The sequence below is a fragment of the Pagrus pagrus genome, assembly GCF_965226575.1.
Source record: "Pagrus pagrus genome assembly, chromosome: 1".
Taxonomy (NCBI): Eukaryota; Metazoa; Chordata; class Actinopteri; order Spariformes; family Sparidae; genus Pagrus; species Pagrus pagrus.
Window position 1 is genome coordinate 25,251,928 of NC_140185.1, and position 13,317 is coordinate 25,265,244.

Consider the following 13,317-nt stretch of genomic DNA (forward strand, 5'->3'; position numbering starts at 1 on the left):
AGTGAAACTCAGAGGGAACATGGAAAGGTTAGTAACCAGCAAGTGTCTTGGTCTGTTATTCAGTCAGATCTTCCTCACATTTTTCTGCCCTCCAACCCATTAGCATCTCTCATGTATCCGCATGCTGCCTATTTATCTGTGTTGCCCTGGGCACACAAGACAAAAGAGTGCAAACCATCTTCTTATCTTCTTCTTCTTATCTTCTTGTCTTATCTTTCTATGTTTATTGAATTAAGACGAGGAAGCTTTAAACTTTGCTATCACACAAAAGATGCAAAAGATTATAACAAGTTAGATTAAACAGGAATAATATAAACAAAACAGGAATTACATCAATATGAAAAAGTGAAGCAATAAAAACACGACACGTTGGATGATATCGAAAGCTGTTTGGACACTGGAAAAAAATCAAACAATCTAAATGTACTTCACTCTGTAGTAGGCTACTATTTAATAGGTAATTACTGGAGTTTTATATTTCATTTTAAACTCTACTGGTAGGTAATAGAGACAGGCCATTGGAGTAAAGTGCTCCCAGTGCTTTCTCTTTGTACGAAGATGAGCTGCAGTGTTTTGAAGCAGCTGAAGGCGAAGCTGCCGCTCCTTGGCTCAGGGAAGCACATGGAGAATTACAGTAATCTAAGCGTGAAGACACAAAAGCATGGATTAATTTCTCAGCACTTTAAAGGAGGGGAGATGTCTCATGCGAGAATTATTTTTTAACAGGAGAAAGCATGACTGAACAAGTTTGTTAATATGTGTGAAAAAAATCTGACAGGAATTAAGGGATGTAACAGCCAAAGAAAAAGGAGCCAATCTGCATCGTCTGATGTTGATTCTCACTCTGTTTTTATTGCCCGTATTATTTCTGCAGCTGTTCTGTTTTGTCGCTCTGTTCGTATTGCAAATCAGGGAAAAAGTCACAAGTGGGTGTCTACATTTTGACAATAATCTGTCAGAAAAACTCATTGGAGAGCAGATTTTAATTTGAATAGCAGATTTATTGGTAGCACACCATGACCATATTTACACTAAGAAGAACATGATCAATTGTAGACTTCACTCACAGTCTGCCTGCATTTGCTCGTATGACTGATGGTGTGACAACAAGTGACATATGGAAAAAAGGGTTATATTAAAATTGTAGGCACACAAATAACATGAGACTTCCATTAATAAATAACCACAGTGCATGCTGGGATCTTACCTACACAACAACACCCACTGGAATGCTATAATAGGAAACACTTTGCTGCTTACTTTACCTACTCTGTCAGCTTTTATCAGACAGAAGTTTGTGAATGATGATGTAAATTTAAATTGGAAAAAAAAAAAGTGCCTGTACTCTCTTTATTCACATGTTGTCTGGCACATAATCACATATAAACCTGATCTTTATAAAAACCTATTTAATTCTGCAACAATGAAAGTAAAAGGACCATAGACTTGCATGATGATCTACAGGGCAGTTTGTGTTTCTGTTTGTGTGTCTACTCATCTCTGAGGAATAGGATATTTAAAAACGCAATCACAAACAGCATTGACAAAGATGATCTGTTTTAGAGGAAATGGAACAGATGCCAAAACAATCACCGCAGATTGCCAGCTGGCTGCAGATGTACAGAGGCTGTGTCCTCACCGCAGCAGCCCAGGATACGAATGCGGCCTGCGGCCCTTTGCTGCATGTTATCCCCCCTCTCTCTCTCCCATTTCCTGTCTAAACCCTCATGTCATGTCAAATAAAGGCCTAAAAAAGTGAAGGTATAAGTCGTGTGAGGGAGATAAGCTGGGTTTCTATATGTCTTCTTCTTTCTGAGGCTTGTGCTGCTTCATTTGTATAAATTATTTTGTCTCTTTTGTGCACAATTTCAAAATGCATCTGTATGCTGACGACACCATTTTATCCTGCTTTGCTTATTCCAAACAAAAAGCCCCATAAAGTAGTCCTGGTTTCCTGGTGGTTGGTTTAGACTATGTGGCGCTCTCAGTCCTCCATCCCTGTGGTGGATTTGTTAGGTCAGGTAGGCAAACGGCGAGTTTTGTCACCTTTTTTTTGGTTTTAACTCTAACTAGTTGTTACAAAGGTTAGAATCACAATTCTATTAAATTCAAGCTCTCCTCCTTGTCCATAAACAGTTCATGGATCATGCTGTAAGGAATCATTTCACTATTCTGCTCAAATTGATTCACAACTGCTGATGAATGTTAAACTCACACCTGCATTTTATGTGATCTGCAATTCATGCTTGTGCTTAAAACTGTTGCTTCAGGAACGCTGCAGAACTGATTTTGGATTGATGTCTACTGTTAGCACGGTCAATAATCTGCAGAGCCACATAAAAATCCCCCTTCTGTTATCTCAGTACCGTTCTCAATAACCTTCCTTATCTGCTTCTGCCATTTTTAACTAAAACTGCATTCTGTCCATCTGTATTCTCAAAGGAGCTTGAAGCAGTCGTGAAACAGTCTGTCCTAATTATAAATGTAAATGTAAATCAATGACCATCACATTTTTTGAAGGAGAGTGGATAATAGGTGTTGAAATTAAGTAACTGGAACTAATTTTCTTTCCCTGCAACAAGCATGCTTTACAAATCTTTGTACTATGCATGACGAATGATGTCAAATTGTTATTCTATGTCATTAATTACGGGACATTTTAGCTTCATGGATTATGTGACTATAGTATAACTGAGTATATCTGAGTGTGTGCGCACACCTAATTTCCTGCGGTCGTGAATGTGTGGGAACATAACGTATGTACATGTGCAAGTAAAAAAAGAAAAGGATTAATTTGTCATTAGCTACTGCGAAGAAAAAAACATTCACCTTAAGAGATAAAAAAGGTGCAGAAGATTAAAGCAGGTGTTCTTCATTTGAAACAGACTTTTGCTATTTTTAGCTTCAATCTACTCAGTAACTCTTTCATGTTGGGCTTAAACTTACCTTCTGCTTTTTTCAGTGGTAAAAGCGATGCACTGTAACTAACATCACATGTGGTTTCCTTCAGGCAAGAGCTGACATTCTGTCATTAATTTGTACTAAAATTTGTATATATTATATTAACTTCTATCTTATTTTAACTGTCCGGTCTGAAAGCTTAACAAAGAACGGTTGACAACGTTGGGAATTGAGTGAAAAGGGAGACAAAAGACTACAGCAGTGATTATTTATCACCAAAAATGTCACCACAATCAGCAAAACAAGATTCTCACAGAAAATGTCACTTTGATTCATTGTCAGTGAAATTTAAATAGCATCTGTCAAGGCTCTAAGCCAATTGAACTACATCTCTAATAATTCATCTCACGCACACACACACACACACACACACACACACACACACACACACACACACACCTTGGAGGTTCTTTCATAGATTCAGCCGCTGTGAAAATGATGGTTTTCTGCCTTCGGTGGGTGTTGAGTGTGCATGTTGGAGGAAATCTCTGGGATGCTTTGTTCACAAAAGGCAGCTTTAAAAAAAAAGCAGAATACACACACACACACACACACACACGCACACACACACACACACTCTCTCTCACACACACGCACAGGCACGCTGAGACTGAGATGATTTATAGCCGGCCATGTCTAATGGATTGCCTTGGCACTTGAGAAATTATGAAAAGAAATTAATTAGCCTTTAGTGACCCTGCTGTCCATCTGCCTCCCTCTCTCTCTCTCTTTCTCTCTCTCTCTCTCGCTCACACTCACACTCACTCACACAAACACAGAGCTAAAACACACACACGCAGTGACCCAGGCACTTGGCTGCTCACTTGTAATTACAGTCTAAATGGTCTGTGCTTACCTGTCACAGATTTATCGTCACTAAATCATACTTATGTCATATTATTATTGTAGCACGGTGACCCGACCATTGTTACAAAATGACTAACCAAATATTTATCATTCAACATTCAGTGGTTAAATGGCAAGTAATTGATGCAAATTACCTGTTAACATATCAACATATACATATAACGATTTCATTATCCTTTATCTTCAACAGTGATGCACAGTGCATCAATTAGCATTAAGCATTAATTAGTATATAACAGAGGAAATATGTACCCTGGTGCCCTGTGCTTCAGTTACAGCTACAGTTAGCGGGCAGTTAGCAGCCAATTTAGTGGCCAGTGTTTACATATTGCACCTTTAAGTGATACAGTTTAAGTGATTATATGACTGAAATGCAAAAATTACTCGTATAATGATGAGAGAAAAAAATATATACTTAAAATATTAAAAAGTATAGAAATATGCTAAGTAAAATAATGACAAATGAGCCAACAGCAATGATATGATAAAAAAAGGTAAGGTTACAAAAAGTTGATGTGAAAAAAGTGATTTAACAAATGATATTTACTCTGTCACAGAACCGGTGAACGGCAAACACAGAGAGCAGCAGCTTTGTTCCTCCTCACTGAGGATTCGGTGAATAGCTGTTATATTCTGTCTCGCTTTGTGCTGAATTCACTTAGAGAACAGGAAGCTCCGCTCAGCTGAGGAGGTATTGTTTCTCTCGTCCTCCTGCCTCTCAGTGTGTCCCCAACCTGTACAGGATATAAAAGGAGGACTCACTAGGAATGCCCTACATGCTTTTGCTTCCAAGATTTTTCAACCGTTTCGACAAAATGAGCTAAAACATCATGTAGACCTCCTCAACTTCTAACAGGATAACAGCAGACTTGAATTGAAATCACACTTTCGATTTTTGGCAAGTGTCCAGCCACGAGTTATGACTTATTTTGTGCTTTCCTGTTTCCTGAGCTCTGAAAACCAGCTGGTACGAGACAGAAGAGTAACGCTGGAGGAGAGGTGATTACGGTCCACTCCAAAATAAGTCTACACTTCAGATCCAGAGACCTGCACACAAGCACGAACAGAAGTTGAGAGGTTTTCGCTTCTCACAACCAGAGTACACGTGTGTTATTCTGATGGAGAAGTGTTTGGTTTAGTCCTCAGCTAACATACAAAAAAAACCACATATATTCTTTGAGACAAGGTGGACGAGTACAACCAGGAGAATCACCGTTTCCCTGAGCAGCAGATAAACAGATGGCGAGGACTGCGGGTGTGTTAGTTTCCAAAAATATGTTGAAATATTCTGCAAAATTACTTTAATTCAACCCAGTTGCCAGAATACATTTTGGCATTGTACAGTAAATCTAACTGGGGATATGTTGAAACTTGATTTTTATTTTAAGACCAGAAGATATTACTGTAGTGAATAATTTGTGATGCATTCTGTGCTTAGTGATGGTTTGTGTTGGAAGACAAAAGTCACCCAGAAAACCCGATGTTTGCACAAAAATCGTATTGTGTTTGGAGGATGGATAAACATGGAAAAATAGCGTTGAATAAAGATGATTAACCTTTCAGATCAATCTGAAGACTGCCTATGGTTAGCATATTCCACATTTTAGCGCAAGTGTGTCACGCGGTGTGGGACTAGCACTGGTCGGTTCTTGTTCTTCAGTTGGTCTCGTCCTGCCTTGATTTTGGTCTTGCCTTGGTCCCAATGCACTGTGGTCTTGGTCTCAATGCCCAAAGTCTTGGTCTTGTCTTGGGATGGAGGGGATGAATCAGCATGAGAGACAAAGAGAGACAGAGGGAGGGTGAGCAACATGAAGGGATTATTAGCGACTCTGTGTGAGGATTAGTCTGGAATGCTGAGGTCTGACACACCACAATGTGATCTCGTTCTGGCTTAGTGTCACTCCTCTCTCCTCCACTTCCTCTGCTCTGTTCTGCAGGTACCCAGCAGCTACCATCCCATATAAGTTCACTCCTGTCACATCGCTCACCTGCCTCTGATTCTCCGTCTCTCATACTGTATGCACACTCACATACATGCCTCACTGAGCTCACACATGGAGGCGCTCAGTGAGTGTTACAGTTGGCAAACGGGACAATTTCTATGGATTTTCCACCTTGGATGCTGCAGCAGAACAAATCCAGTGTCTTTTTCTGGCTGGCTGGAGATCATGAACGCTGCATTCTTTCCAGATGAAGTGATTGTACCATGCAACCGTGTTGAGACTCACATTTACACGCTGACTCACTAACTGGGATTTCTGTTTAAGTGAAATATCCGATAGCGCCAGCAAAAGCGCATCACGTAGTTTGGGCAAATACTTTACTAACCACGTCCTCCGTCTCTGTCTCCACCTGTCCTGCAGATCTGAGTTAGACCTGGACTATGACAGCTACCACGAGGACTACTATGACAGGTACTGTCAGAAAGCTACGCCTGGCAGCTCACACGCCTTATTGCTTGTCTGTGTGTCACACGAGGCTAAAGGGAAAGAGGCTAAAGTGGATTCTTCATCTTTGTTGTCCCCGATAGTCTCTGCTCCCCGTCGCTGTCTGCCACACAGCTGTCAGTCATCCTGTCTTTGCCTATAATGGTGCCTGTTACTGCTCAACAGCCAAGCGCTCACTCATCACGCTCACACACAGACACACAGATGTGCCCACACACCTAAAGGTATATGTTTTTCTACATATAGAGTTGCACACTTACTGGGAAGACACATGTATTGTGGATGTGTGATGTAAGCTCCCATTTGAGCACCGTAACTTAAACTTAATTTTTTTAATCACTTATTTAAAGGAAAAATTACAGTTAACATGACATGAAGACATTTTTTTTATTGAATTAAATAAAATTTAATTGGATCCCTTTAGTAAATGGTTGCACATATTTTCAGCAAATTTGTAGCTATTATCTTTCCCAAAAGAAATTGGCTTCTCAATAATAATAATTAAAAAAAAAAACAACAACAACTCTGATTCAAATTTGTTTTTTAAACGTTAAATACAAATATTGTAACAGAATAATTGCATTTTATATCTGGGGACAATTTTCATCCAGGATCCCAAACATAATGGTTAACAGCGCAAATCTAAAATGGATGTTGAGTGGAATTTTTTTAGATATTGGTCCACTGACTTGCAAAATGCAGACATAGGGGGAAAACAATTCTCATTAGAGAATCTGCATAATGGTGACTGTTCAATGTTAAACGTGTTAAGTTGTGCCTCAGTAGGAGGGACTTCACAGTGAAGTAGGGGACATCTTGTGTCCAGCGATTAAACTCATCAAATGGAAATCTGAAATTTTTAATGAGGGAGAAGGAGCAGGTGCCATGTGCTAATTATCTGTTTTTTTCCCTCCAAAACCATGTCAGACACACATTAGAGAATTTGTGTGTATGCCTTAAAGGTGCAGTATGTGACTTTTTCAGCCCATCCTCATGAGAAAAACAACCAGGAAAGAGAGGTCGACTGTGAAAGCAGCTTATTAAGGCCCCGATATTTATTGTCTGTGTTGAACTTTTTATCATACAATTCTGATATGTTCCTTTCCCTGTTCATCTCACCCTAACAGTGACAGAAAAAAAGCCCTCTTTAAATCACTGCCGAACATGTCTGTCTCTGATGTGAACATGTCACTGGTCACAGGCCGTTGTTCTCACTAAATTTGCAGTTTCTACCAGCTGCCAGATCCGGTTAAGAAACAACCACACATTAGACTTACATAATGCCTCTTAAAAACACTGACATTGAGGGTTTTGTTTGAGACTTATCATGAACTCTTCGCTCAGCTTGCAGTGTGTGATTACCTCCTCATGTTACTGAACACACTCTTATTCAGTGTACGGTTGAGTGCGGCAGTGAGGTAGGCGATGTAGTCTGCTCCGCTCCGACTGGCTCTGTGTTATTGGACCTCCACTGAAATTGCGCAGGGACCGTCCTCCATCCCCCAGGCCTCGCTCATAAACACTCCACTCAGCACATCTGAATAAAAGAAGGCGGTCACATTGTACACACACACACACACACACACACATATCGATGCTCTGTTGCTCTGAGTATTATCTGTCATCTTTTCTTTGTGTTTTTTTTCATGTGGTTTGCCTTGCTCGGCATTTTTCTCTCTTTGCTCAGGGGGGAACACTCACCACTGATTTTCAATTTGTTTTTAACACAGTGCATGATTATTCCCCATGCTGCTGGCTAGCACGACTGACAGCTGTGTGTGCGCGTGTGGGAATGAAAGTGTGTGTGCGCATATTTATATTCCTGCGCACATGTGTTTGCCTCGAGGTGTGTGAATGCGTGGGGGACTGTATGTGTGCGTTTTGTTTCCGTGTTTGTTTGTGCGCATCAATATGTGGCAAAGAGAGAAATGACTGTTTTTGTCCGCCGTCCTCTTGTGCGAACACGAAGGAAAAGTGTCTTTCAGCACACAGATAACAGCTCGAGCTGACAAAGCTGCTTTCCGTGTGGGGTCTAATCCATAGAGACAAACACTCACTCTCACACACACTCACACACTTTTCTGTAATCCTCACTCGTCTACAGTCATTCATTGTCTGAGCCTCCATTCTCACAGATGACACTTCAAAGCTGGTGTAACAACACATTGTCTATATGCCCCTGCAAACTGCTCTAAAGGACTTTAAACTCCCATAAGTCTTTGGTCTCTGTGTCTCCACACATGGACAATGCTCAAAGCCTCTAATCTCACACGCTTATGGTGGCCTATACACTTCATCCTTACGTGACATTGTGATGTGTGTGTGTCTGTGTGTGGGAGACTGTGCAGAAATCTCTGTATGAAGTGGAGAGGCTTCACAGAATACAAACCAGTAGAAAACAAAACTTTTCAGGAAGCCTGGCTGAAGTCTGACTGACTGGCTAACAACAGCTCAATCAGTAAATCTACATCAACATCCGACTCCAAGTCCTTGCAGCTGACAGCTTGCTTCCCGGTTGTTTGGCTTGTGATATACAGCAGAAGAGCTTTTCACAGATTTTGGCATACAGAAACCATTTAGGCTGTGCTCAGACTGTCCTCGATCCAGGTATATCCAGATTGTGACTAAATCCAGTTGAGATTGATCGCCATCGCCACAAAGCATCATCATGCTCCTAAAATTACTCTGAATTGAAAACTTGCCACAAGGTTTTATTATCTGCAGGTCTTAAAGGAGAATACTCTTTAGAGCTCAGCCCTTTAGGTTTACATATTTTGTTGTGTAAATGACTAATAGGTACAAAAAGTTTTTGAAATGTTCTACTAGTTTGTGACATAGGCTGCAATGGCTGCAACATAATCCTTTAGGGCATCTTCAACCATCAAAGTATGTCCATATGGATGCTAATTTTAAGCAATTTCAATAGTTGATGATCAGCTGCCTTAACAATTTATCATTGCGTTTGATACGACAGTTTTCTGGCTCTACTGCTTCTCTGATGTTGCCTTTAGCTTTAAAAAGTTTTTTTTTTTAAAGCACAGATTACAGTTCCTTCAAAAAAGGCCTGGAAAGGTGTCTAAAGGTCTTAAATCTTATTTGCAAAGGTCTTGAATATTTTTCTCCTCCCTGCTGTTGACATTAGTTACAACATTTATTTGTGTATGGGCTCACACTGCCAGGAGATGTTAAACTGCAAGTTAGTGAGACTGGTGTGACAGAGGGCTGATCAGTCGTTTTTTGGAGTTTCAGTCAGCACAACCAGCCCTGAAGCAAACACCGTCGCTACATTGCGCTACAGCAGCTAGGGAGCTCATCGTCTCATAAAGGGCAGGTATAGATTTTAGCAAAAATGTGCATTAACTTAGTTAATCCATCCATCAATTTCCTGCTAATTACTCAGATCAGAGCCAGGTTAATTGATTAATTATAGCAGGAATTATTATTATATACACCAGGCCTCATTGTCCACACTTGTTTTTGTCATTCTTTGGTGAAAAATGCCTCACATTCCCGTCTGTTTGCTATTAAGAAGGTCATTTTCTGAGCCCACAAAATGGTGCCGTGATGAAGTAGAAACATTAGGATGATCACTAATAGATCTGATTGCTCTAGTTCCCACGTTTCCCGCAGCTGTGCTCGTAGGCGATTGGCTAGCTTTGATCCCGTAGCTGTATTTCACCTGCTCATTGGATCAGTGACCGTTGAGGTCAGATGTGAGGTTAAATCACTCTCGGCCCGAATCACAACAAACGACTCTATTTCTACTGAAACCTGCACACACAAACACTCAGTGTCATTTCTGTAAGCGCTATAGAGTTTGACTGTGATACACCCCCTGTCACCAGCACTACTAGCCTGGCGGGGAGCTATTGATTGGCCCTGACAGAACCAATTACATTCAGTGACAGATAGAGACATGGAGCTGTCCACAGGGAGGTGGGGACGCCGGCGCGAGAGGGAAACGGAGATGGAAAGTAAAAGACAAAAGAACATTGAATATAAATATCTATATTTATCTGTGAGATGTTTGAACAGATGCTTTTTCTTCATGTTTTTTTTCATCCTCCTCTTTTGTCCAGCTTGTACCGTGTGAGTGTACTGTACATACTGATACCAAAACAAAGTTCTTGATGCATCATTTTAACGTTCTGACCTGTCAAAAGCTGTCTACCTGAATAAAATACAGCAAGACATTTTCTACCAAAGACTGAATTATCAGTCACTAACCTGATATTTGATTCCAGCTTTCAGTTGTTTATAAAGTTACTCTGTGCTACAGACAAAAACAAGCTTGTTCGGCTGCTGGCAGCTCAAATTAAGAGTTAAACAGTTAAGTCTTTGAAAAATCTTCTGAATTTCCAGGGTGTATGACTACCAGCGTGTGCCAGCATCCCTGTCTCCCCTGCCTCCCCTGGGACCCAGTCTGGCCAAGCGTTCCCGTTCCTCCTCCTACTCCAGTGGCCACAGACGCAGCCGAGACAGAACCCACTCCAAAAGCTCCAGAGCCCACTCCACTAGTTCATCCGCAGCCAAGTGTGAGTAATATGGATGGACGAAGTCACCAAAAGAAGGGATGCATTAGATGCTGCAGATTTAAACCATTTGACTCCCTGTAAGAAAGATCTAATGCTTTAAAGCTCTGATCACTCAGCATAATTATACCTGTTGCTTCTCATCCTTTTAGTGTAACAGACCAAATATCCTCTTTGTAGTTTACTGAAGTCAACAGATTTGACTTCTTTTTTTCCTGATGCTGCTCTGCGGAGACGAAACGATGCAGCTGGAAAAATTAGCTGTATTCAAACCGTGGCTGCATGACACCTAAATGTGAGCCTGAGAAGAAGTTATAACATCAAAGATAATGCAAACAGTGCACAGCTTCTTCTATTTCTTCTTCTGCTCCTTCTTCTTCTTCTTCTTCTACTTCATCTTCTTCTTCTTCTTCTTCTTCTGCTCCTTCTTCTTCTTCTTCTTCTTCTTCACAGTTGCATTTTTTAAAAAGTAATAGACATTTTGAGAAATGAGTTAGATGACATGGTTGATACCACTGTCATATCTGTACATATCATACCTACACCCAACAACAAGCTAGCTTAGCTTAGCATAAAGGTGGGCACAGGTTGCCTGGCTTGCAGGTTTTGGTTTTTGGGGGGGTTATCTAACTACTTTTTGTCTGGGCATAGCGACCCCCTATAGTCTTCGCCAGGTAACCTCAGCGTGACGACATGACCCCAGTAGTTAAACAAATTAAATATTACATTTTAATTCGCTTTCGAGGTTCTCATAGGTGGATTCTGTTACATTTGGACAGAGCCAGGCTAGCTGTTTCCCCTTCTTTCCAGACCCTTATACTAAGTTAAGCTAACCACCTGCTAGGGGTAGCTTCATAGTCAACATACAAACATGAGAGTGGTACTAATCACCTCATCTAACCCTCTGAAAGGGAAAAAAACAATATGTCTAACTACTCCTTTAAAGCTGTATCCCCTGTGGTTTAAACCCTAAAGAAATGCTCAGGTTGTGTAGTTTCCGAATGTCCCTTACATTCTCACACTCTCCCTCTCCCTCTCTCCCTGCAGTGGGCATGGAGGAGTTGCAGGTGATTAAAAAGGAGCTGACTCTGATAAAGACACAGATCGATGGGCTGCTTGACAGTCTTGACAGGATGGACACACAGAGGAATGACCACAAAGGTGAGACACTCATTCACAAAGACAGTGGAGGCAGGTAGCTGTGAGATCGAATGATAGATAATCTATTCGCACATCAGGAACATTTTAAGGCGTCTCCGGCGATATGCCACTTTCCGATTTCTGCTTGATTAGCTCCACCAGTCACAACCCCAATCAAAATGATTCAGGATATGTGCTGCAGGGAAACCGGGGGGGTTGGAATGCACTGCACCACCAGAGCCACTCCTATTTTACCTGACAAATCAATTATTTCCCTCCAGTCAGGATCTTTTTATAAAGTCGAATCAGGGCTGAAATCAAATGGAGTGGGGGCGTCGTGATTTATGGTGGTGAGAAGATTGTGGAACATGCTGAACAAACAGTGTAGTTGAAGTAACTGACTGATGAAGCTTCAGAAAACTGACGAATATGAGGGACTGAGAAAAACAGCAGATCAGCGTACATGGCAGGAAGAGCTGCTGCTGCCCTCCTGTGGGCATTTGAACACAATACAGTTACTGCACCTGCCAACAAGAGCAACAGCCCAGACAAGGCTTTATTATCCTTCCTGAGGAAATTGGTTTTTACTGGAATCTTAATTAAACTGATCCTGAACTGAAACAGTTCACACCACTCACCGCCTTCCTAAGATTTAAATCCTCAGTCGCTGCTACACTTAAACGTTCTCGCTCAATCCAAGAAAACAAAGACAGCACTTTACCCATGAACCTAGAAGTCAGGCTGAGTATACAAATAGAGAGTGTACTAAAAGGAGAATGTGTCCTGTGGCTACTACAGTAAAGCTGTGTATGTGCACTCTTTCAGGAAAGTATGTATGCACGAGTGTGTTCTATCTACTTTGAATGACCTTGAGCGATTGATAGCTCTCATTCATATATTAATTTATCTCCAGCTCTACTTGATTCCCCCGTCTCTCAGCTTTGCTGTCTCTCGCCTTCCTCCTCTCTATCTCCTCATCTGTCCTTCGTCCTGTCACTCCCACTCTTGTTTCCTGCCTGTCATCCAGCACAAAATCAGTGGGATGTGCGCGGACGTTTTAGTCTTTGAACCACGGTAAACATGCATTTTCCTCACACTCCTGTCCAAAACGGAGCAGGACCAAACTGCTTTCAATAAACTAATGCATGTGTTCACTCCTGTGTTATAGGGTCTCCCCTGAGAGAGGACAGTCCAGCTGGCTCGCCGTACGCTCTGTCTGCCAGCAGCCCTGAGCACTCCCTCTCCTCCCTCTCTCCTCCCAGCTCCCGCCATCGAATCCACAGGGAGAGCCCCGACCTGAGGGAGCCTGAGGATGACCACCACACGGTAAATGCACCTCAAAGTCTGTGCACTCTTGTTCAGGAGTGACT

General features: G+C 41.5%; 1 protein-coding gene across 2 annotated transcripts in view; it reads left to right on the plus strand.

The window, feature by feature from the left end:
• Positions 1–13,317, plus strand: part of LOC311255775 (heterogeneous nuclear ribonucleoprotein C-like) — a 42,593-nt gene that overhangs the window by 26,229 nt on the left and 3,047 nt on the right. Inside the window, exons 3-6 of one of the 2 annotated variants that reach the window (XM_084350424.1) lie at positions 6,192–6,242; positions 10,638–10,810; positions 11,855–11,968; positions 13,116–13,273. In XM_084350424.1, coding sequence (XP_084206550.1) covers positions 6,192–6,242; positions 10,638–10,810; positions 11,855–11,968; positions 13,116–13,273 — 496 coding nt within the window. The remainder of the gene's footprint in view (positions 1–6,191; positions 6,243–10,637; positions 10,811–11,854; positions 11,969–13,115; positions 13,274–13,317) is intronic. The other variant, XM_084350425.1, reaches the window with a different exon arrangement.